We start from the raw sequence: 23,249 nt of genomic DNA, 5'->3' as shown, positions 1-23,249 counted from the left end.
TTAAGTAACTGAGAACTTTTAAGCAACTTTTGCTGCAAGGTAGATTTGAGATTGAGATTGGGATTGTTGGTGATTGTATGAGTGTTAATGGCCAGATTTGGGTAGCTATACATGAACAAAGAAAAATGAAGACCTGTAAAAAAAAGATGTGAGACCTGTAAGACAATATTTCAGTGGATTTAAAAACTTTTAAGGCCTTAAATTTATCTTTTGAGATTTAAGACTTTTATGACATTTTTAAGACCAATATGAATTAAATTTCAGAATTTAAGAATTTTTTTATTTTTTATTTTTATTTATTTTTATTTTTTTAAGGGTAACGCAGTTGGAAAAAGGATTTCACTTGACCTATCAAAAAGTTATAAGTTACATAACCTAACTTAAGTGATTATAACTTAATAATAATAATTTAATAATAAAACATCAGTATCCTCAATAGTAAATAAATGTAGAAGTTAAGCAAATGTTACTGTACAAAAGTTTAATTGAGATTGGTATTGTTGGTGATTGTATGGGTGTTAATGGCCAGATTGGGTAGCTATACATGTACAAAGAAAAATTAACACCTTTTAGAAAATATGTAAGATCTACAACAAAATATTTCAGGAGATTTAAGACCTAATTTTTTTCTTTTGACATTTTATGTCTATTAAGACCCCACGAATACCCTGAACTACAGTGTTAGAGGATCAAATTAAGCATCTGTGGGAAATCATAAGCTGACATTATGCTTTTTTTTAATGTATGCATTGTATATTAGTGCTAGAAGTAAAACAGGTAGTTTTATTCTTCTTTTGGTAGACATTGAGCATGTTTACATGCACACCAATACGATAACAATAACAATAAATCAGTTCATTGAAATAACTTGATATCCTGGTGTACACGCAAACCAATAAACTGAAAGTACCATTAAACCATGTTTAATAGTTTATATTAAAATATCTCCCAATGATGTCGAAACATGCATACAGTGCTCAGCATATATAAGTACACCCCTCACAAATCTATCTTCTAAATTCCTATTTTTATTACAAAGCTATGCAGTAGTATTCAAATGAAGAGAAGCAAAAACTATTGAAAAAGTTAGTTGGAATTTTGCAGGTTGTAATTATTTTTGCAATATTTTGCTTGAATTTAATTGTATTATTTTCCAATATTTTTGGTAACTTAATTATTACTTTAATAAATATATCTGTTAAATAAATCTCATTTGTTTAAAGTCACAAAAATACATTGCCTATATTCACTGAGAAATGGATAAGGGGTGTACTCAATTATGTTCAGCACAGTAATTATGATTATTTAATTTATGTTGGTTGTCATGATAAATATTGTTCATTATTATTAATTTTGCGACACCAAAATAGGTACCTATTACATTTTCTCCAGAGTTTAGTTTTGCCAACATACTATTATTCTACTAGTTGAACTTGAATCAAGCCAAATGCATGTTTTTATCACTTATCCAAAGTATGTAACTTTTGTCTAAAATATCTGTGTAACTAACTAAAATGAGGAATGTCTAATACAAGTCCAATAATACATTTACACACATACATTACAAAGATAGCGATTATAAAATATATTTTGCATGTAAATGTTGATCAGATGCCATTTGGTTTGTTCTCATGAAGCACTTTTTGATCGTCTACACACTAAGAAAACCAAGACTGATCATCAACAGACCAAAATCTTTCATTAAAAAGGAACTCAAAGACAGAGTTTGCAAACCTTAAGTTGTTCGGGTCATTTAGCAGACAATCCTTAAGGGGAAATTGACAGACAAACTTAAAAAGCAGATGTTAAGGACACACTCACAGATGTGGTCAAAGTCACTCGTCTTGTCTTAGTCAACATATGGCTATGAGAGCTCATGCTGTTATGGTAATGATCACATTTGGGATGCCTTGTAATTTAACTCATTTGACTGTGAAGTATTTCATCAAGTCTGTATCATTCAGAATGGTCAGTAATGCTACATACATTTTCTCCATAGGTGCTTCAGATAGGTTGAAGGACATGTACAGATAGCATATGGCCGTGTACCTCTGAGTCTTCTGCCTCATCTGAGGAAGATTTGTTATGCTCTACGACCTCACAAGGTGACATTGCTAGGCCAAAGTCAGCAGTCAGTGCAGCCACTGAAGCATGACAGGAAATCAACAGTCTGTGTATGTTGACCTGACTTCAAAACATGGTTCATGTGAGTAGCTGTTTTTCTATAAGTCCCAGTAGTGTGCACATACATTCATCTGCTTTCATTTCCATAACCTTCCCAGGCAGGTAAATTCATCATTGGGAAAAGTTAACCCCAAAAATGTAACTCTTTTCACATCTATCGGCACTAAATAGAGTTCACAGAAATGCAGGAGAATAATCTTTTGTTTGGTTCCACTAATAAGCTTTGAGTTTCTAAAGAGTCTTATTGTGGATTGAAAAGGTTCCAGGGGTGTTTAATGTTCTTTATGAAACCATAAATCTAGCATATAGGTCACTTCTTCTTCAGTAAAACATTGAAGCATATATTTATAGCTGAAACCATCGTCTTTGGTGTTTCTTAAAATGCAATTCAATGGCTATATACTGACACTCTGAGAGTAAAGTTAGAGAGGAAAGACGTGTGCTGTATTGTTCATCAAATTGAAACTCATTCTCATAATGGATGCAGAGGTCTTTATAAAATTATAAGATTATATTTGTGCATGCAACCTCAACTGTAGGGACTGATATTCCCCTGATTCCCAATATTCGATATATGTCATTATGTGACAGGAAACTAATATTCCTGACATTTGTGAACAATTTTAATGCTGTAAATGATCTTTGGTTTACTTCCATAGGGATCCCTTGGTATTAATTTCGTTTTGCCTGTATATGTTGACCCTCAAAGTGCCTGAAGCCATTGATCGGAATTTTATGAGTCCCCAAGGAACAAGGTTTCAACTAAAAATCTTCTTTAATATTCGGCTGTAGAAAGATGTCACTAACATCTTGGATCGCCTGAGGCTGAGTAAATCAAAAACAAAATGTTATTTTTTTGATGAACTATCCTAATGAGAGTGGACATTGCAGACATGCGCGACCTTCCTCTATTGAACACGAGCAAATGTTTTTGATCATGAAATAGACACACTTTTATGTTTTCAAAAAAACACAAAATTAACATTGATATAACATTGGGTTAGCAGTATGATAGCATATTTTTATTTTTGGCTTAATTATCCCCTTAAGCTGGCAGCCTTGGTAGAAGGCCTTTAGCTGGACTAAACTAGTCATTTGCTGGTACAAGCTGGTCATTAGTTAATTAGACCAGCAACAAACCAGCTAATGGCTGTTCCTATAATATTAACCCATTTCTTTGGCATGATTAGACCAGCAAGAAACACTCTAATGTAAGAGAGAGCACTGTGTTTGGACCATCCAGCAAAATGAGCCCTGTTTTATACCAGTGTTTAGTAAACGCGTTTGGTTTTAGTGCTGTGCGGCGTTGTCGCTGTCCGTGGTGCTGAATGCAGAATCGCTCACCATAGCGCCAGGCCTACAGTCGCGTTTCCGCAACAACCCACAGCAGCACGTGTGCACATGCCGAGATGGACCCTGTAATGCAAATGGGGTCCCGGTCATGGTGTAAATAGATATAATAAGGCATAACAGTCGCCTTACCTTCCAAGCAACATGTCCTCCACAGTCCCGAGTGGGTCATCACCTCTTCGTTCTTCTTGCTGGTCTCGTTCTCGTTGTTGGTCTTGATCTTACAGACGCCGCGCGAGTACAGCCAGTAGTCCGTGCCCACCGCGATGGTCATGAGACTGAAGGCAGCGAACGCGCCCACCGTGGTCAATAACATCTGAACTCCGCGGTCAAACACACCCATGTTTCCGCATTCCATGAAAGGGGGACCCCCTTTCCTCTTGATGTATAGGAAATAAATATTTGAAAATTTACGGGACCAAACCAAATTTAAAAAATGGGATATATTTGAGCGAAAGGAGGGGGAAGGGGGAGGATGCGGTAGGAACCTTATGGTTGCGTTTGGGTGAGAACGATTAAGGAAGAAATAGGTGAGCCTTTTAGGCTGTTTTGGGAGGGAGGAACGGTACGCTTTACGCGCTGTTCCAACAAAGAGCAATTCTACCCTTCCGAATCGTTTGTCCTTGTCTTTTTTCTAAACGAGGTAAAGATATGCAGCAGCTAGTGCTACAGCTTAAACTTACGCGAACATTCACGCCGCAAAGCCACTAATCAAAGATAATAATTAATTGCACAGGCCTTTAGTAATGGCCTGGGCATGTCATTCAAACGCCACAGCAATTAAGCCAATGCTCGCTCTTAATTATGACAATTTAGGCGCGTAGATTTGATGTGTTTGGAATTGAGGATAAATACTGGTTCAGGAAGGATACTGGCAATGGAAGGCTTTGCTTCGGGTCGTAATATATCTATAAACAATTCGATGTGGTTACAACAACTGTTGACCCATGTAGCTGCTTAACAAACACGCTGTCCTCTCTTAATATTGCTAAGCAAACCCCAGTCTATTCTAATCAAGAAGGAAAGACGCAGAGAGAGAGAGAGAGAGAGAGAGAGAGAGAGAGAGAGAGAGAGAGAGAGAGAGAGAGAGAGAGAGAGAGAGAGAACAGGGAAAGCTCTATTGAAGAAAAAATATAGGATAGATGGATGGATGGCCAGGATAGTCCAGTTCAAAACCAACGAAAAGAATGTCCAGGCGAATCTGAATCCGCTGCTGCCGCTCTCGCATCAATTTGACAAATCAAGTCAACGTGGGATGAGAAAATTCATCGAGAACCAAACATAAATGAGCAAAATGGAGTAATAAAATAAAGCACTACTATATATCCTTTTTCCTAAAATTCTGATCCCCAGTTTCCATATGTATCTCCTAGCTCTTTGAAGGTTTCTTCCGAAAATGGCAATCTGCTGTTGAATATGGTGCCGTCGAAGATCCGGTTAGAGCAGGGAGCATCCAGCAGAACGAGCCGACCATTACTCGTCATAGAGCCGGCTAGAGGAGACCGAGAAGGCGGAGGCGCCGGAACTGCTGTTTTCTACACCCGTCACTGAAGCTCGCTTATCCAAATCCGCGTTGGCTTTCTCGCACCCCGAACCGTCCCGCTTGCAGAGCCCTTGCGCCATGTAAAAGACAAAAACACCTGAGAATGAGGAGCGTGGCGTGCTGGAAAAGGAGGATACGGCTCTGCTTCTGTCCCCTTTGCTTGTGTGCTAGTGAAGATTTGGGAGAGGGATGTAGGCAGGCGTGCTGGGGCTCAGGATGAGAGAGAGCGAGAGAAAGAGAGAAAGAGAGAGAGAGAGAGAGAGAGAGAGAGAGAGAGAGAGAGAGAGAGAGAGAGAGAATGAGAATTACACAACAGAGAAGGGATGTGCGGCGACAGAAAAGGGTGCAGTAAAACTCTTATTTGGACGGAGCGAAACGACACGGATATAAACTAATTTTCCTCAAGAATAGCAGATTTTAATCGATTCTTACATTCTGACTGACTGTACTGGGTTGTACGGACTGCATGTTTTGTGGATTATGTAATCGAGTTACTAAAATCAAGTTGCTTTAATTAGAATAGCCCACGTTTCATTTTAAAATAGCCAAATTTTCAGACATGACAACGTAAAATCCTTAATTACTAGACGTCTTAAAATATTTGTGCTTATTTATAATTTTTGAAGTATTGTAAGCGAATTTTAAATAGGATTTATGTATGTTTTAAATGTTTTAGACAACAACACTGATCATATTTGTATAGACATTGTATTTTAACCTAATTGCATTTACTGAAACGGCAGAGTACATAACAGCATTTCTAAATGTTTCTATATGTACATATGTGTGTGTGTATTTTCCGAGGTCTTAGTAAGTATACATAATTATCTCTATTCATATCAAATAAAATGTTTTCACATAAGCATGTTGCACTGTATTGCATTTATTTCTGTGTGAAAAAGTGTTTGCCCTTAAATCTAATAATTGGTTGGACTATACCCTTAGCAGCAACGACTGCAATCAAGTGTTTTCGATAACAGGTATTTTGCGGAGGTATTTTGGCCAGCATGTTTTCAGAATTGTTGTAATTCAGCAAAATTTGAGGGTTTTTGAGAATGAACCACCTTTTAAGGTCATGCCACTGCATCTCAATTGGATTCAGGTCAGGACATTGATTAGACCACTCTAAAGTCTTAATTTTGTTCTTCCGCCATTCAGAAGTGCACTTGTTGATGTGCTTTGGATCATTATCCTGCTGCAGAACCCAAGTTTGGTCACTTAAGGTCACTAACAGATTGCCAGACATTCCCCTTTAGGATATTTGAAAACAGCAAAATTCATGGTTCCATTTATCACAGCAAGTCTTCCAGGTCCTGAAGCTGCAAAACAGACCCAGACCATCACATCACCTCCACCACCACATTATACTGTTGGTATGATGTTATATAAATATTTTTTTTAATATGGTGCAACTTATATGTCACACATAATGGGACAGGCACCTTCCAAAATGTTAAACTTTTGTCTCTTCAGGCCATGGTGTATTTTCCCAGAAGACGTATGGATCATCTAGATGTTTTCTGGCTAAACTGTCATAAGCCTTTATGTTCTTTTTGCTCAGCAGTGATTTTTGGCTTGGAACTCCGCCAATCAAATCATATTTGCCCAATCTCTTTCCTATGGCGATGTCATGAACTCTCACCTTAACTGAGGCAATTGAGGCTTGTAGTTCTTTGGATGTTGTTGTGGGATATTTTGTGATCTTTTGTGATCTCTTGGATGAGTTGCTGTTGCTTCTTGGAACAAATTTGGCCAAACTTTTGCATGTTTTTGCCATTTCTAGATATTTGCTCTCACTGTTGTTTACTTTTCAGTTATCAGCAGTTTTCACTTTTCAACATTAAAATTAATCTGATGATCTGAAACATTAAAGTGATATGTATAAATATACACAACGGCCACTTTTTTAGGTTTACCTGTCCCAATGCTAGTTAATGCAAAATTTTAATCACATGGCGGCAACTCAATGCATTTAGTCATGTAGACAAGACGATCTGCTCTTAAAGGTGATTTAAGAATGACTTTGAATGTGGCATGGTTGTTGGGGCCAGACAGGCTGGTCTGAGTATTTTAGAAATTGCTGATCTACTGGGGTTTTGCACAACCATCTCTGGGGTTTACAGAGAATGGTCCAAAAAAGATGGTCCAAAATGTCCAGTGAGAGGCAGTTCTGTGGGTCTTGTTGATGCCAGAGATCAGAAGAGAATGACCAAACTGGTTCTAGCTCATAGAAAGGCAACAGTAACTCAAATAACCACTTGTTATAACTAAGGTATGCAGAAGAGCATCTCTAAACACACAACATGTCCAACCTTGAGGCAGATGGGCTACAGCAGCAGAAGACAACACCAGGTGTCAACCAGACCTGTCAGCTAAGAACAGGAAACTGAGGCTACAATTCACACAGGCTCACCAAAATTGGACAATAGAAGATAGGAAAAACGTTGTCATGGTTCAGGGGATATTTTCTTGGCACACTTTGGCCCCATTAGTGCCAATTGAGCCTCGTGTCAACATAACAGTCTACCTGAGTATTGTTGCTGACCACGTCCATCCGTATATGACCCTTTATAACACGCCATATCATAAAGCGTGAATCATCTCCGATGGTTTCTTGAACATGACAATTAGTTCACTGTACTCAAATGGCCTCCACAGTCACCAGACTCAATCCAGTAGAGCACCTTTATGCTTTGTGTGGTGGAACAGGAGAATCTATGCACAAAGGATTAAGGCAGCTGTGAGGCCAAAGGGGGTCCAACCCAGTAAGTAAGGTGTACTTAATAAAGTGGATGGTGGCTATATATATATATATATATATATATATATATATATATATATATATATATATATATATATATATATATATATATATATATATATGTATGTATGTGTGTGCGTGTGTGTGTGTTTGTGTGTGTGTGTGCGTGCGTGCGTGTGTGTGTGTGTGTGTGTGTGTGTGTGTGTTTTTGTGTAAGTGAAGGTAAGTATTCAACACGTCACTGTTTATCTCGGAAACATATTTCTAAAGGTGCTACTGACTTGAAATTTTCACCAGATGTTGGTCACAAACAAAGAAATATATGGTAACACTTTATAATAACTACAAACTATGAATCATTTATTAAGCATTAGCTTATAGTTAATTCATTGTTTGTTAAGCATTAACTCTACATTAATAGACATTAGTAAGCAGTTTATAAATACAGCTACAAATGCTGTATTCTTGACTTATAAACACATTTATATATCACATTATACAACTGCTTACTAAATTTTATTAATGTAGTTAATGCTTAACAAATGATGAATTCACCATGCTAATGCTTAATAAATAATTCATAGTGTTTAGGTGTTATAAAGGTTTACCAAATATGTATATGAAAAGAAAACAAATCTAATTAATTTACAAATTAAGTTATGTGTAGTAAAATGAAACATATGAAGAAAGGGAAGTGTAAAAAGGCAGTAAAAGACCAGACAGCAGCTGATATATAATAGTTATGCAATAAATGAATGTCATGTGTTCAATACTTTTTTTCAATGTTATGTTTCATTTTATTACACATAATAACTTAATTTGTAAACTAATTAGATTTGTTTTCTTTTCATATACATATTTGCTATAACTTTATAACAACTACTGAAAATAAAATATTTAAAAATATATTTTTTTGTTTTATTTTAATGCATTAAACTCAGTATTTTGATGTTATCACCACTACCCGCTTTTCTCTGGCGTATTTGCTATTTTTTTCACTTCATGTTTTTAATTTCTCAACTGTATTCATCACTCTGTTGCCCACATAATAAAGCACACTTCTCTCCTCCCATCAGTTTTTCAATAAATCAATTATTTTATGCAAATAACCCACATAAGCAACATATCCACATCCAGCTTAGACCAGTAAAAACACAAATAAGAAAAATGCTCTTTTATACATCAACTCCTTTAGGTGCAAACCCGCATAACATAGCACGTTATCATGCTAGAGTCCTCCTTTAGAGCCTTTTTAAGTTTCATGCATACAGCAACCGACTCTACCGCCCCCTTCTCCTGACCAAAGGACATGCTTAAAATTCTAGTCTGGTACAGCGCTGGACCACTCCGGATTCAAAACGTAGACGACAGATGAGGAGAGCACACTGACAAACACAGAGAGGAAGGGGGACGGGAACATATAGGCTAGTAGATTTACTGAAGCAGGGAACTGGGAGCGTGGTTTCACATTTGCTGAAAAAAAAACGGCATATAGGATGTGTTTGCGGGGTTACAAGCGTTAATAAAAAGCACATTAATACATCATAAAGCAACAAATAAAAGACTATACAGTATATACTTACTTAGGGCATACCAACACCATAATGCTGAAATACACCACAGAGGTGGTGTTAGAGTACGAGAAAGCATTGCAGACTGGCTGGTCTCCATCATTAGTCTCTGTGTGTTTGCCTACTCTGTTCCTGCACACTAATCCGGCCTCTATTAGCTGTGTCATGATCACTGGAATGAACAATGAGCAAACAGGAGTCCTGGCTCCGGCCACTGAGCCTGACTGTGTGATCTACTGTGAATCAGCAGGGAATGGTTAAATCGACATATTAGTGATTGTGTATTTTTTTCTTCTTCAACTTTATAGAAAATTTCCAACAATGTACAAATATCACACATTTTTGAATAGAGAGAGAGAGAGAGAGAGAGAGCGAGAGAGAGAGAAGTAAACAAAGATCCAAATAATTGTGACAATTATTGACCCCCAGATATATTTATATATTTAAAAAAAGAAAAATATACTTAAAATGTGTAGCTAAGAAATTTGCAATATAATTTTAATGATGGATTTATTATTATTATTATTATGATCAGTGGAAGACTATATTCCAGAATACTCTCTGTAAAAGCCAATTATGCAATTAATTTGTGATAATAATTTAGTTAAAAAGATTAAAACATGGTGAAAATTGATATTTAATAAGAATTCATAATGATTGCACTATTTAAAATGCATAATTTATTAAATAATACAATAAAAAAATTATTTGGTATTTTTGGTTTCAGAGAGTAATACGTCATGATGTCATCAATTTGTATGTTTAGTTCAGATTGCAGTTTTGGATGTTGGAAGCAACCGAGGAAGCAACTGAGCTATATTGAATCTATTGTACCTTTGTATTTTGGTTTTGCAATTTTTCAGTAAACCATTTTTAAAAGAAGATCCGGTTTAATTCGCGTTTTTTCCAATTCTGGTTGTTGGACTAGCTGCAAAAGTTGGTACATAAGGATGTGCACGAAAAGTGTGCCACTACACTCTCATTCCCTTTTCCAGTAACAAAATAGTTGAACAAAACTATAAATGTATGCATAGGATGTATCTGACCCCACTTCGCTTGAGCAAAATGTACCCCAATGTATCATCCTGGTGTCACAGGTGTAAAACCTATTCAGGAACAATCAGGCATGTATTTTGGGAATACAAAAAGCTCTGGAAAGCAGTACAGGACTTTACAGCCAAAGCTTTCCAAATTCCATTGGACAACAAACCAACATTATACCTCTTTGGTACAGAACTAAACAAGACACTTGATCCTCCTTTTATAAAGAGACTGCATCATTTCCTATCTAGCAAAAAAATGCTCTTTGCTGGAACCAACAAAGTCCTCCAACATTGGAACTGTTCATACAACTCTTGAATGAAACAGTGCTCTTAGAACAATATACATACTACTTAAGAAAGAAAGGGGATGTTTTTCAGAAAATATGGATGCCTCTAAAAAGCCTCTGACTCACTGATGCCTCAGTTGTATTTTCATATTAAGTGTGACTTTACTTAATCACAGTAGAACTTTATTTGTTTATTATGATTTTTGTATTCTGTTCGTATGTTTATTTATTTATTTATTTATTTTTTTTTACTTTTGCTGCTATACTTGTGTCTATTAATATCCTTGTCTTTGCGCTTTTTTGCTTTTGTTTGTATGTTTATAAAAACCAATAAACAAAGGAAAAAAATTGTAAACAAAAAATACAAAAAAGAAAAAAACAAATAATGATAATAACAATAATAAAATAATTATATTAATAATATTGTAGGCGGCACAGTGGGTAGCACGATCGCCTCACAGCAAGAAGGTCATTGGTTCAAGTCCTGGCTAGCTTAGTTGGCATTTTTGTGTGGAGTGTACAAGTTCTCTTCCGGGTGCTCCGGTTTCCCCACAAGTCCAAAGACAAGCGATATAGGTGAGATGAATAAGCTAAATTGTTCGTTGTGTATGTGTGTGAATGCAAGAGTGTATGAGTATTTACCAGTGTTGGGTTACGGCTGCAAGGGCATTCGCTGTGTAAAACGTACTGGATAAGTTGGCGGTTTATTGCACTGTGGCGACCCCTGATTAATAAAGGGACTAAGCTGGAAAGAAAATGAATGAATTAATAAGCTTGTACCAACCGAAACAATCGTTTATACTCCAAACTAAAAGCCTGGTTATGATGTCACATGAGATGTCACCCAGGAGCAATGTACGTAAAAATAAACTATCATCCAGTGTTCAAGGAGTATACATTTCCATATATTCAAAGAGAGAACTCCAAATTTTATAAATGTTTTTGGAAGAACCTCTCAGACAGGGCCTAATTTGTTCAAGTTTTGAGCAGATGACTTCCAATGTAGCAGAATATGGCGCAAAAAGGAGACACAAAAGCCACAAAATCTGCTTTGTACTGACAAACTGACAAAGGAAGTCTACTAAACCAGGGGTTCCCAAACTTTTCAGCCCGCGACCTCCAAAATGACAACGCCAGTGACTCGTGACCCCCAATATTCTCTGAGGTGGTGGTTATAAATACAGAAACCTTGTATGCAATGACGCACACAAACACACCAATAGACCCAAGTCTATTCTTAGTTTTTTTTTAAATGTATGTCAGTGCTTTAAATGGGCTAGAAAGTTTAACCTACTGTTACAAAATCTGCTGCATCTGACAGTATTGCTGTGTCTGTAGTATAATGTAATTACCCGAGAAGTCGCAATCCAATAGAATTAGTAACTATAAGCTACTATAGTAACTATATAGTTTATAGTAACTATAAACGAATATTTTTTTCTCTTCAGTAGGTTATTGATAAAATACAGTAAGCCTTAAGGTTTAATAAAAATTTATTGATTTTTAAAAATCAACAGGCGACCCCCCTTCATTGTCCCGCGACCCCTCGGGGGGTCCCGACCCCCACTTTGAGAACCTCTGTACTAAACTGTTGTAGATAAAGGTTTAACTGCTTAAGGGCCCAACTACTTAAGACACTGGGCCCTATCCGCTTGTTAAGTGTGGTCACGAGAAGCGACTTCCGGGTCCAAGCGCTCTATTCAACTGTATAGGGAGACTCATAAAATGGTAATTATAAACGTTTACAAAGTGATTTAACACTTTCGAAAATCACGATCGCAATATATATGTCCATGCCTTATATCCGATGGCCAGAAAGTGATTAATTTTTTTTATAAATTGTTTAAATTTTCCTATTTGTGATGCAGCAAGCCCAGAGATTGTTGTGTATCCTATCACTTTACTTAAAATTAACTTTAATGTGTGAAATGAATTAAAAGTGATCATAAACAAATAATTTCTCAACTCAAATGAGTGGCGGCTTGGACCCGGAAACAGTATTACATACGTCACTAACACGTCATCAATTAACAAGTGGATTGACATGTTTGGCGCAATGTGTTGCTAATTTCTGACCAACGCAACCCTAATTTTCATGCTTTGCACCACGTTGTTTAAATAGTAAATCTGTTTGCATCACTTTGTGGACTCATGTGTGTTCCAGTTTAGAAAGGAGGTGGGTTAAGGGGCATTGTTAAAGCGTTGCTATTTTGAGGAACTAAAATAGACTATACAATTGATCAGCTGAAAACAGGTCTAAAGTCCAGCACAGAGCGCGTTATGCCAAGCTCAGACTGCATGATTTTCAAAGTAGTCATGTCACAGATGTTTTCACACTGCATGACTGTCTGGGGTAGCGCTAGTTGCTGCTTTGTTTGCACTGCAAGATGGATCGGCGACATGGGGTTTCATACTGCATGACTTTGCAATAGGAAGAATCGTCAACAACTTTGTCCAAACTATGTCTCACAACCAAACACACACAAGAAGTGACATGGAAACAACGCAAGGTCACGTAGTATATCTACTGTCATTAATAATGAGAAAGAAACCCAGAAGCTGTTTGACGCTCAGATGATGCGTCAAACAGTCTTCTGTCAAACTCCTGTTTGACAGTGCTCCTGTCAAATTTCCACTAGTTTTTTTCTTAATTTCTTGGGTCCAAATAAACTGAAAATGGGCGCTTTTAACTTTTTAACTAAACTCACACTGGCCTGCAGGTACGCATAGTAGTGAGTGCTGCTCTCTTATTGGCTGTAGGTAATCGCCGATGTTATTTTAAATCAAAACACATTTCAGATGGCATGATTTAGATTGGCAGACAGCGCCTGATAGTTAGCATACCAAATATCTCACGAGGGTCAGCAACTCATCAATGATTCTCTTAGATTGCGTCTATGAAAGTTCACACTGTGTGATTGTTACTCACGTGAATGACCACCAATTTGCCTTGTTGTGCGCCTTAAACGCATACACATTGCTTAATACACACAGGATGTACAGCAATATGCAAATCTATTTACAATAGAAAAAAAATTAAGGATTAAAATATTACGAAAATTATTATTTTCATAAATATAAAAACCACTGCCTCCAAGACTTCCTTATCTCGGGGGAGTTTTTTTCCGTTTACTCATGACAATCTGCTTTTGTATAATGTTAGTATTATCATTAGTATTATTTATTATATGCATATTTAAGTTTGTTTTAATAAAAACAAGTTTATGTTTGTCTACCTGTGAGGTTGTCAACTGAATTTAGAAATATTATTGAAATAAATCTTTGCACTTAACAAATGAAATTAAATATGTAGGCTAATGGACGTCTTCAGTGGAGTGCGTACAACACCGTTTCATTATCCATGAAAGTAAAGAAGTAAAAAGAAAGTAAAGAGGCCGAATGGATTTGTTTTACTTAAAATAATTTATCATTTAAAATGTTCTTCAAAACTGTATTGCACTCCAGAATCTGACAGATTGATTAGCTGTAGGCTCTAGAACAGTCATCTGAAACGTCATAGTGTTATGCTTGGATTTCATTAATAGCCTTCGATTTACTAACACAGAAGTAGTTAGCATTTTCCTCCTTTACAAAAACGTCACGAGAACAATGTTTAGTGGCTCAATTTATTACAACGTTTTTAAAAGACTAAACACTTTATTGATATAGTATATGACCAAGCACATGTGGTCAGAACACAAACGAGTTGCAGGTGATAAAGTATCAAGCGTTTCTCCCAAAGAAAAACCTCTCTATGCAAAATGCTAGCAAGCATCTATAGCTCCGCTCATGGTTTGCCTTTTTTCGATTACCCCTGGTCGGTGCAATGAAGCACGAACAAAATGGTAATGGTTGGCCTAGCCCGTTTGTAGCTTCATTTGCGCTCTTCCGAAACCTATAGGTGACGTCACAGATACTACATGCATATCTTTTAGTCTATGGAAGAAATCTGGAGACATGTAACCGTTGACTTCCACTATGGAAAGTTTTTAGCTGTGTTCATAACATTCATTCATTCATTCATTCATTTTCTTTTCAGCTTAGTGCACTTATTAATCTGGGGTCGCCACAGCGGAATCAACCGCTAACTCATCCAGCATATGTATTACGCAGCGGATGCCTTTCCAGGTGCAACCCATCACTGGGAACAATCACCCATACACAATCATTCACACACATACACTACAGAAAATTTAGCTTAACCAATTCCCCTATACCACGTGTTTTTGGACTTTTGGGGGAAACTGGAGCACCCGGAGGAAACCCACGCAAAAACTGGGAGAACATGCAAACTCCACACAGAAACGCCAGCTGACCCAGCCGAGGCTCGAACCAGCAACCTTCTTGCTGTGAGGCGAACGTGCTACCCACTGTGCCACCGTGCAGCCCTGTTCAAAATGTGCAGCCCTGTTCTTCGACAGAAGAATGAAACTCATAAGGGTTTGGAACCACTTGAATAAATAGTGAGTAAATGTTCATTTTTGGGTGAACTATCCCTTTAATGCTGAAGTGTTGCATCAACTCGCTGTATTAAGTCTAGCTAAGTTAGTGGCATGCTAAATTTTGCCTGTAGTAAACCTTTCAGGGTATTTTTACTGTGAAATATTACCTGGAATACCGCTGTGCCTATTATCAGTTTACGGCAAACGTTTTGAAGTGCATAGAGTTTATTGTCAGAGGGTATAAAGTGATACTGAAATTCAGCACGACTCCATTATCCCTGAGCAGTGGGGGGGCGGGGGGTGGGGGTGGGGGGGTGATCATGTGGTTTCGAAAGTGATGCTAAAACGACAGCAACTCCTGCTGGTTTCAGGCTTCAATTGTACATGGAAAACTGTGGAATTCATTCTCTATGATTGAGGAGAACGAGAAAGCATGTGTGTATGTTATAGGCATGAACTTCCCACAAAGACCTTTAATGTCAGCTAAACATTAGCCTGTAAAAGACCAGCACTAATCAACTGCTTGTTAAAACACCCCTTGAGCATTGGCTTAAGCAATGCTTAAAGTGAATTGTGCTTTGCAGAATAGAGAGAATGGAAACACAGGATAAGGTTGTTCTTTGAACTGCCTTCTTTTTTGTGGTTTCATTAATTGCATGTGATTATGTGGAGTCTCTTGGTAAAAATCGCCTCAGGGCACACACTCTGGGGTAGACATGATTTTCCTCTGCTAAAGGTCCCAAAAATAATTGATACAATGGTGTGAATACACTTTACATTTGTGTAGCAGCTTGCATTCGGTCTAACACAGGAGTGCTTGGTGTTGTGTACTTAATACAAGATGAATGATTTGGCAAAATACGCATATTGGAAGTGCAGATTTTGTTCATTAAAGTAGCTTATATGAATCTTATGTAAATATGTAATCATTTAAATATGTACTTTTTCACGTTTGTCAGTTTGAATATTTTTAGAAATTAATTATGAAACAAACTCTATATAAAAAGAAATCAAAGTCATCACATTCTTCACTGTAAAAAAACCTCTTTGTTCCACACAATCAATTTGTGTTCAAAAAGTTAATTTATTTGTTTTAACAAATTTAAGTGGATTGAACCCAAAAAAATCAAGAATTTCGTTGTTTCAGCTCATATTAAATATGGAGTTTGAACAAACAACAAACATCATTTTCTGAGTGTTTCGTATGACAAATAAAAAAATAAAATACATTTTAAAAACTGTTTTTTTTATAGCTAGTTTTTGGGTTGTTGTTTTTTTTATCTTGTTTTTCATAGTGTTGTTTGCTTTGCTTTTCTGCTGTTTATTTAAATTTTTTCAATTAAGCATTTTTTCTTGTTTTGTTTTGTTGTCTTTATTCAGTTCATTCTTTGAAACAGTGGGGGTTGTTGATTCAGTTGACTTTTATTCAACCCAGGCTCATTCTAAAAACGTAGTCCCGTGTGCGTTTCTGGAGACTGCGGAATATGTCTCGGGAAGTACTTATTTTTGCAGTTTTTGTTTTCGCGAATCTGCGAGAGGCCACTGTGTTCGCTTTTTCACATCTCAAATGTCTCTCACGAGTGCTGTTTACACCGGCACTGTTCTCACGGGAACCCACCAGAGGCCACTGTCGACCGACTGAATGACTGAATAATTGATTGGGCGACCGGCCAATCGACTGACACACCCTCCTCCTTCCCTAAACCCAACCAATTTTACTGATTGACCTGCCCACCCACTTACTTTCCTAAACCCAATCGATGATTTACAAAAGCCATCCAGAAATGGAAAGCCCTCGTCTGATTTTTACCACATTTTCAGATTTTACCACATTCTCACCCTGTTGTTCACTTGCTCATTTTATTTTTTTAATTCTGTTTTTGTCTTACTTGATTTCTGGAACTGCTCTTCCCCGGACTCAAACCCGATCGTCGTCGATGTGGTCAACTCCTCTCTGCGTCTCAAGACCGCCAACGTACACGACGAGCTAACTGGACAAACTGGTTGTGGTGGGAAAGCCCCTTCACACAGAGGTAAGCGGTCAACCAATAAGCTCCAAAAGGAAGACGTCACACACTGCCCCGTAGCGTTCGCTTAATAAAATTAAATGCAGCCATACGCACCTCCAGCTACATAATTTGCGGTCTCCAGAAACGTCCGTGGGACTATGTTTTCAGAATGAGCCTGTGTTGCTTTTATTAAATGTGCAAAAAACTTGATCATTCTTCAAAAATCAACTATTTTGTTGTGCAGAAAAATTAAATTCAGATATAAGCATGAAATAACCAGCCTGATCTCATGAGGAAATGCAGCTATTTATGTTTTGTCAGTTTAGTGGCTAATTTGTACAAAATTATTTTCTTTATAAATCTTCACTGCCTGTGAGATATACAATATGAAGTGGCTCTCGGATCAGACAAGAAGCACTGCAATAAATTCCATTTCCACCCGCCATGTCTTTAAAATATGAACGTTTTTTCAGGTATTTTCAGGGGAATTTCTATGCTAGTGTTGCTACTGACGGCGCTAGTGGTTACAACGGTCTTTCATCTTGGCTTACGCTTGAACAACTAAATGAATGCTTAAGTCTCTTTACCTGAATGTATTGTAATTACATTACAAGATCGTTGCTGTAAAAACAACCATGTGAAATTAAAAATAGTCACATTAAGCTTTCACCGGAGATTTATTGTTGGCTTTCAAACTCTAGCCTTGCATGGCGTCCATTGCCGTGAGATCATGTTGAAAATAGCATGTGAATGAGTTAAAAACTGGGTTAGGTGAGGTGAACTATCTATTTACTTTCACATATACAAACACAGAAAATGTAGCTTTTATGGCAATTTTATTGTATTTAGCTTGGGCTGTATATTTGTAATTCATGCATGTAATCTAAAATTTACAATAATTAGAAAAAAGGGAATTACTGATGTGAAACAGCACAACCTGAATTCTATGCAATGACAGTACATTAACTGCATGACTCCATCAACAGGCTGCACTTGCTGTCTATAAGTCGCTGGCTTGCATATTGACAACAGCTACAGAGGGCACAGCAGGTGCATGACTATGACAGCAATGCCCTGCAGCAGTTCTTTATGTATTTGCATTGCAACATACCATGTTTTATTCTGTTCCCTTTGAAAACAAATGCATACAAATCATATGCTAAAAGAACACTGCAGACAAATGACTTTTCTTGTCATTTGAGGATTGCAGAGAGGTGATACACTGCTCTGGATGAGGAAGCCACTGTATTGCCTGAGGGGTAACACCGACGTGCAACTCAGTATATGACTGCATTTGACAGCCACACATTTCTGACTTACAATCTGCCTTCACCAATTCAGCTCCTATTTTGGTGCTTGTACCCAGACACGTTTATACACATTGGACCTTAGCGATCTTCCCTCTAGCAAAGTATTTTGGCGGTATCTACTTCCCTTGACGTCAGTACAGTGTACTAGAACGGCCTCTTTTCGTCTTATTGGGGGCAGAATTCAGCTGGATTAATAGGTGGAGTTTCAATGCATAGATTTGGTTCAGCTTAAGCTTTTAATAAAGAAAAAAAATTCCCTGCCTTTTTTTTGTGCAGAAAAAATGTCCAATGCATGATGTAATCTCCTTCTCCCTCCCTCGGTTTTCAAACCTCCGCACCCACCAGCCCCTCTTTTCCTGCTCCCTGTTACCTTGTGTGTGAATCTCCATCCTGTTCTCGGGCTGGGGAGAACAGAGCTGAGGGAGAATCAATATGTTTTCAATTTGCAGCAGCGACTTGCTCCCTCGCATTCTAATTACAGCTTCTGCTCTTTCTAAGTCTCTCGGCAAGAGAACGCGGGAGAGAGACACCACACTGCCACCACCATTCACGGCATCTCTGAAACAGTAGTGGGTTTCAGCTATCATAGGCTCATGCTGAATATGGGGTCATAACTGAATTACGCAATTATTAGCACTGTGAAAGTCAATCAGCATGTGAAAAATGCAAGACTTTTTTACGAGCTTACAGAGTTGCCTACTCGGTAGTTATTTTGGTTTAAACAGTCTTGAATTGCTTTTATCTATGAAGCACCCAGCGATTCTTTAGCAACACCCTAGCAACCACATAGCAACCATTCAGAATAAGGTTGCATACACCAACTGCATCCAGATTGTTCTCTGCAATTTTTTTTTTCTGGTCAGATAATCTCTTCATGTTTAGTCACTTTAAAACATTGTGTATTTTATTCCTGTCAGAGCAGCAAAGCTTGAATAATTTCTCCATATTGGGAATATTTAGTTTTATTTCTCTTATGAGTATTGTTTGTGGATGTCTATGTGAGATCACCCTTTGGTAAATGATAGTAAATTACATGTGAGCTTTTACACTTCGTAAAGGCGCCGGATTTTCTGTGATATCATTGTGTGCTTAATCTGGACCAGAGGAGACTGTGTGTGTGCACTGTGATAGTTAGAACCGTTCAAACAGTAACACTGGTAAAGTGCCATACAATTAGAGCTAGAACTAGAGCATAAAGCAACATTCACATCCATTCCAAGAAACAGGTACATTTTGTGTGTTATAATCACCAGAGATCTGGCAGATCGTTGTTAAACAGACAACTTCTGGAATTATGTCAACAATCTACAAATCCCACCATGCACTTCATACACACACCTGTTCTGATGTTCAGTTCATTATACACACATACACACACAGCTGGGAGCTACTTAAGGACTGATTACCAGGACTATTTATACACACTGTAAAACTCAACAGTCAACTTTATCAAATGAAATGAGTGTAGTTTAGAACTCAGAATTGACTGAAAGTTAATTCTGCTCATTTAAAAAGAGTTTTGAACTCAGTGTTGAAGAGAATTAGTTAATTAAATACTTCATTACTTCAACTTAAATGGAGCAAGTTTACAGAACTCATATAGATTAGTTTTTAACTCAAATGGTTTGTAGCAATTACTTTCCTCAAACAGTTTGAACTGTCTTAACTTAAAAACAGAACTCTGTTGGTTAAAGTTATCTTCATTTATTGGTTTTTACTGTCCTTAAAATGCTCTATTTAGTTCTCATTAGGATTAGTTTTTGAACTTAAATGGTTTGTTACACTCGGTTTTCTTAAACGGTTTGAGTTTTATTCTTGTAATTAACTGCACATAGATCTTCTGCTCCATTGTCCAGCATCCATCACTTGAAACTGTGACATCATTAACCAGAAATGACCTCAAAAATGCTGTGCTTGTTTTTGTGAATATTGTGAGGGTGGTTTGTCTATTTGTTGAGTTTCTTTTTTTCCAAACATTTCATGCAGTCATGCAGCTCCTTTTGTCCTAGAGACAAAACAAAATAATTAACTATAGGAAAGAAATCTTGTCGATAGCATCAGAAGCCGCTACCTGCAGCTTAAAAGGTTTCCACAAATGCCTATATAATCTTCTTAAATCATATAAAGTTTTTAATATTTTAATTTAAAAAGGGATATACATTAATATGCATTTATGAATGTATTATATCATCTTTGCTTCAACGAATTACCGCTTATGCGAGGTGTTTCTAAAGCAGCGTTTATAGGGCTGAGAGTATATATGATGTTGTTCTCTCCTCTAAATTTACCCAGCTACTGAGAAACCCAGAAATGTGAAAAGGGTCCATACCCTAGCAATAGCAATACCCCAGCTCTTCAGAATATTGCACCTTAGCAACCATCTAGCAAAGACTTTGGATGCATGAGAATAGAACCAGAGCACCTTAGCATTGTGGCAGTTCACATTTTCACCTGAAACGTGAAAAAAAGTAGAACTCTCTTCTTTAAGACTGGGTTATGTTGTATTTTCTCTGTGTTTCTCCAGTCTTCATCTAAGAAATCCACACTGTCTACTGTTGATTCTTTGAACCAGAATGACAGTGCAGGAACAAACCAGCCCAACAAGGAATAAAGTTTCTTGTGGCGCTGCTGTGTGACTTGATCTGAATGAGAACATTGGAACAAAGAAATAAAGCAAAGGTTTAAACAAAATTTACACAGGGACTCTGTTGCCATGGCAATGGCAGACATAACCTCACCCCTCCACATGCACACATACACACTCAGTGATAAATGGTATTGCATGCCCCTTCATGTGCGCATCATAAAGCTTACCTCTACTAAAGATCTCTTCATTCTTGTACTTTAATCTCATTGATGCTGCGAGAGAGAGGATATCTTTACGGGTGTGCAGCGTGATTGTAAAAGTGTTTCATGGGGAGAATGATACAGCTTGTTTATAGTACTGCATGACACCAAGAATGGCTTTTCAGGATAAATAACACTTCGCAGTTTCCAGTTTTATCCTTCCTGCTGTCCTGTTTTGTTTTAGTTGACTAAATTGATTAAGCTGACCCCCACTGCTGCACAATATGCAGAAACATGAGGTTGGATGCTTAATAAAGCTTTTACGCTCTTGTCCATCTGCAACGCTGTCTCTGCTCTGAAACAAATGTGGACTTGCCATCATTTACCATCTGCCACGATGTAAAGATGAAACATCCTCAATCTTCATTGTCACTGGGAAATAAAAAAAGTGGCCCATCAACATTTTTGCTGAACAAAACACATCTATACACACAATTTGACAGGTTTCCAGCTCAAATTAAATTTCATGGCAATAAAACAAAATATTTCTGTCCTTTTTCACACAAATTATGCTTACAATGTACATTATCTATTATCTAGTATCTAGTATCTAGTATCTATTATTATTATTATTATTATTGATATTATTATTACCATTATTGTTATCATCATCATTATTATTATTGTTAATATTATTATCATTGTTGTTGTTGTTGTTGTTATCGTTTTTATCATTATTGTTATTATTATAATAATAATTATTGTTGTTGTTATTGTTATTATCACTATTGTTATTATTATTATTATTATTACTATTATTATTATTATTGTTGTTGTTAGTGTTATTGTCATTATTATCATTGTTATTATTATTATTATTATTATTATTATTATTATTATTATCATCATCATCATCATTATAATTGTTATTGTTATTGTTATTGTTATTATTATTATTATTATTATTATTATTATTATTATTATTATTATTATTATTGTCGTTATTGTTATTATCATTATTATTGTTGTTATTATTATTATTATTATTATTATTATTATTATTATTATTATTGTCATCATCATCATTATTATTATTGTTATTATTAAAATATTATTGTTGTTGTTATCATTATCATCATTATTGTTATTATTATAATAATTATTATTGTTGTTGTTATTGTTATTGTTAGTATCATTATTGTTATTATTATTATTATTATTATTATTACTGTTATTATTATCATTATTACTATAATTATTATTATTGTTATTGTTATTATCATTATTATCATTGTTATTATTATTATTATTATTATTGTCGTTATTGTTATCATCATTATTGTTATTATTATTATTATTGTTATCATCATCATTATTGTTATTATTATAATTATTATTATTATTATTATTGTTGTTGTTGTTGTTATTGTTATTAACATTATTGTTATTATTATAATAATTATTATTGTTGTTGTTGTTGTTGTTATTGTTATTATCATTATTGTTATTATTATTATTATTATTATTATTATTATCATCATCATTATTGTTGTTGTTGTTGTTGTTATAAATATGGTTGTTGTTGTTGTTCTTCTTCTTCTTCTTCTTCTTATTATTATTATTATTAGAAATATTATTACTATTATATCCTTGATTTTCAGTACAATCAGTACTGTAACCCTTGCTAAGAAATATTTAGTTCTTTGTGCAAGCTTTGCCTTTAGTAAGCAAATAAAATATCAAAATTCAAATCAATAACTTGTGTAATGTTATTTTATAATATTATCTGGGTATCATAGGCTTGTGATCTCATGTTTCATATAAACACAACTGCTGATACCTTGTTTTGAGTATATATATTTATCAATTACATAATGAAAATGAAATCAGATGACTTCAGAATGAATACACTGTATAATAAAAATCCATAAAATCTATGGTACAAAACTGGCTGCTGTGGTT

General features: G+C 36.1%; 2 protein-coding genes and 1 long non-coding RNA gene across 23 annotated transcripts in view; 1 reads left to right on the top strand and 2 right to left on the bottom strand.

Annotated features, from left to right (window-relative positions):
• Positions 1-5,242, bottom strand: part of cacng2a (calcium voltage-gated channel auxiliary subunit gamma 2a) — a 131,394-nt gene extending 126,152 nt beyond the window's left edge. The window contains 1 exon segment of the mRNA NM_200641.3: positions 3,667-5,242. Within this exon segment, the coding sequence (NP_956935.1) occupies positions 3,667-3,877 (211 nt within the window). The 5' untranslated portion in view covers positions 3,878-5,242.
• The window catches only part of LOC141381214 (uncharacterized), a 161,717-nt gene extending 144,503 nt beyond the window's left edge, over positions 1-17,214 (top strand). For 2 of the 6 annotated variants that reach the window (XR_015480933.1, XR_015480934.1), the window contains 2 exons: positions 2,000-2,206; positions 4,908-5,939. This is a non-coding gene — a long non-coding RNA (uncharacterized LOC141381214). Of the gene's footprint in view, positions 1-1,999; positions 2,207-2,843; positions 5,940-17,147 lie in introns of those variants that run through there. The other 4 variants (XR_015480936.1, XR_015480938.1, XR_015480935.1 and 1 more) reach the window with 4 other exon arrangements.
• Positions 8,911-23,249, bottom strand: part of LOC101886115 (uncharacterized) — a 22,759-nt gene continuing 8,420 nt past the window's right edge. For 2 of the 16 annotated variants that reach the window (XR_015480897.1, XR_015480898.1), the window contains exons 2-5: positions 21,315-21,719; positions 20,830-21,142; positions 9,422-9,645; positions 8,911-9,311 (exon numbers count right to left, since the gene is read on the bottom strand). Coding sequence is in view for 2 of the 16 variants with exons in the window: in XM_087244692.1 (XP_087100818.1) it covers positions 9,152-9,311; positions 9,422-9,642; positions 20,952-21,142; positions 21,315-21,354 (612 nt within the window). In the remaining 14 variants the exon portion in view is untranslated. Of the gene's footprint in view, positions 9,312-9,421; positions 9,646-18,009; positions 20,506-20,829; positions 21,143-21,314; positions 21,720-23,249 lie in introns of those variants that run through there. The other 14 variants (XR_015480900.1, XR_015480905.1, XR_015480901.1 and 11 more) reach the window with 7 other exon arrangements.

The sequence above is a fragment of the Danio rerio genome, chromosome 3 (assembly GCF_052040795.2).
Source record: "Danio rerio strain M-AB ecotype USA chromosome 3, GRCz13ab, whole genome shotgun sequence".
Lineage (NCBI taxonomy): Eukaryota > Metazoa > Chordata > Actinopteri > Cypriniformes > Danionidae > Danio > Danio rerio.
The sequence above is the reverse complement of the archived record's forward strand: the minus strand, read 5'-3'. Positions and strand labels throughout refer to the sequence as shown.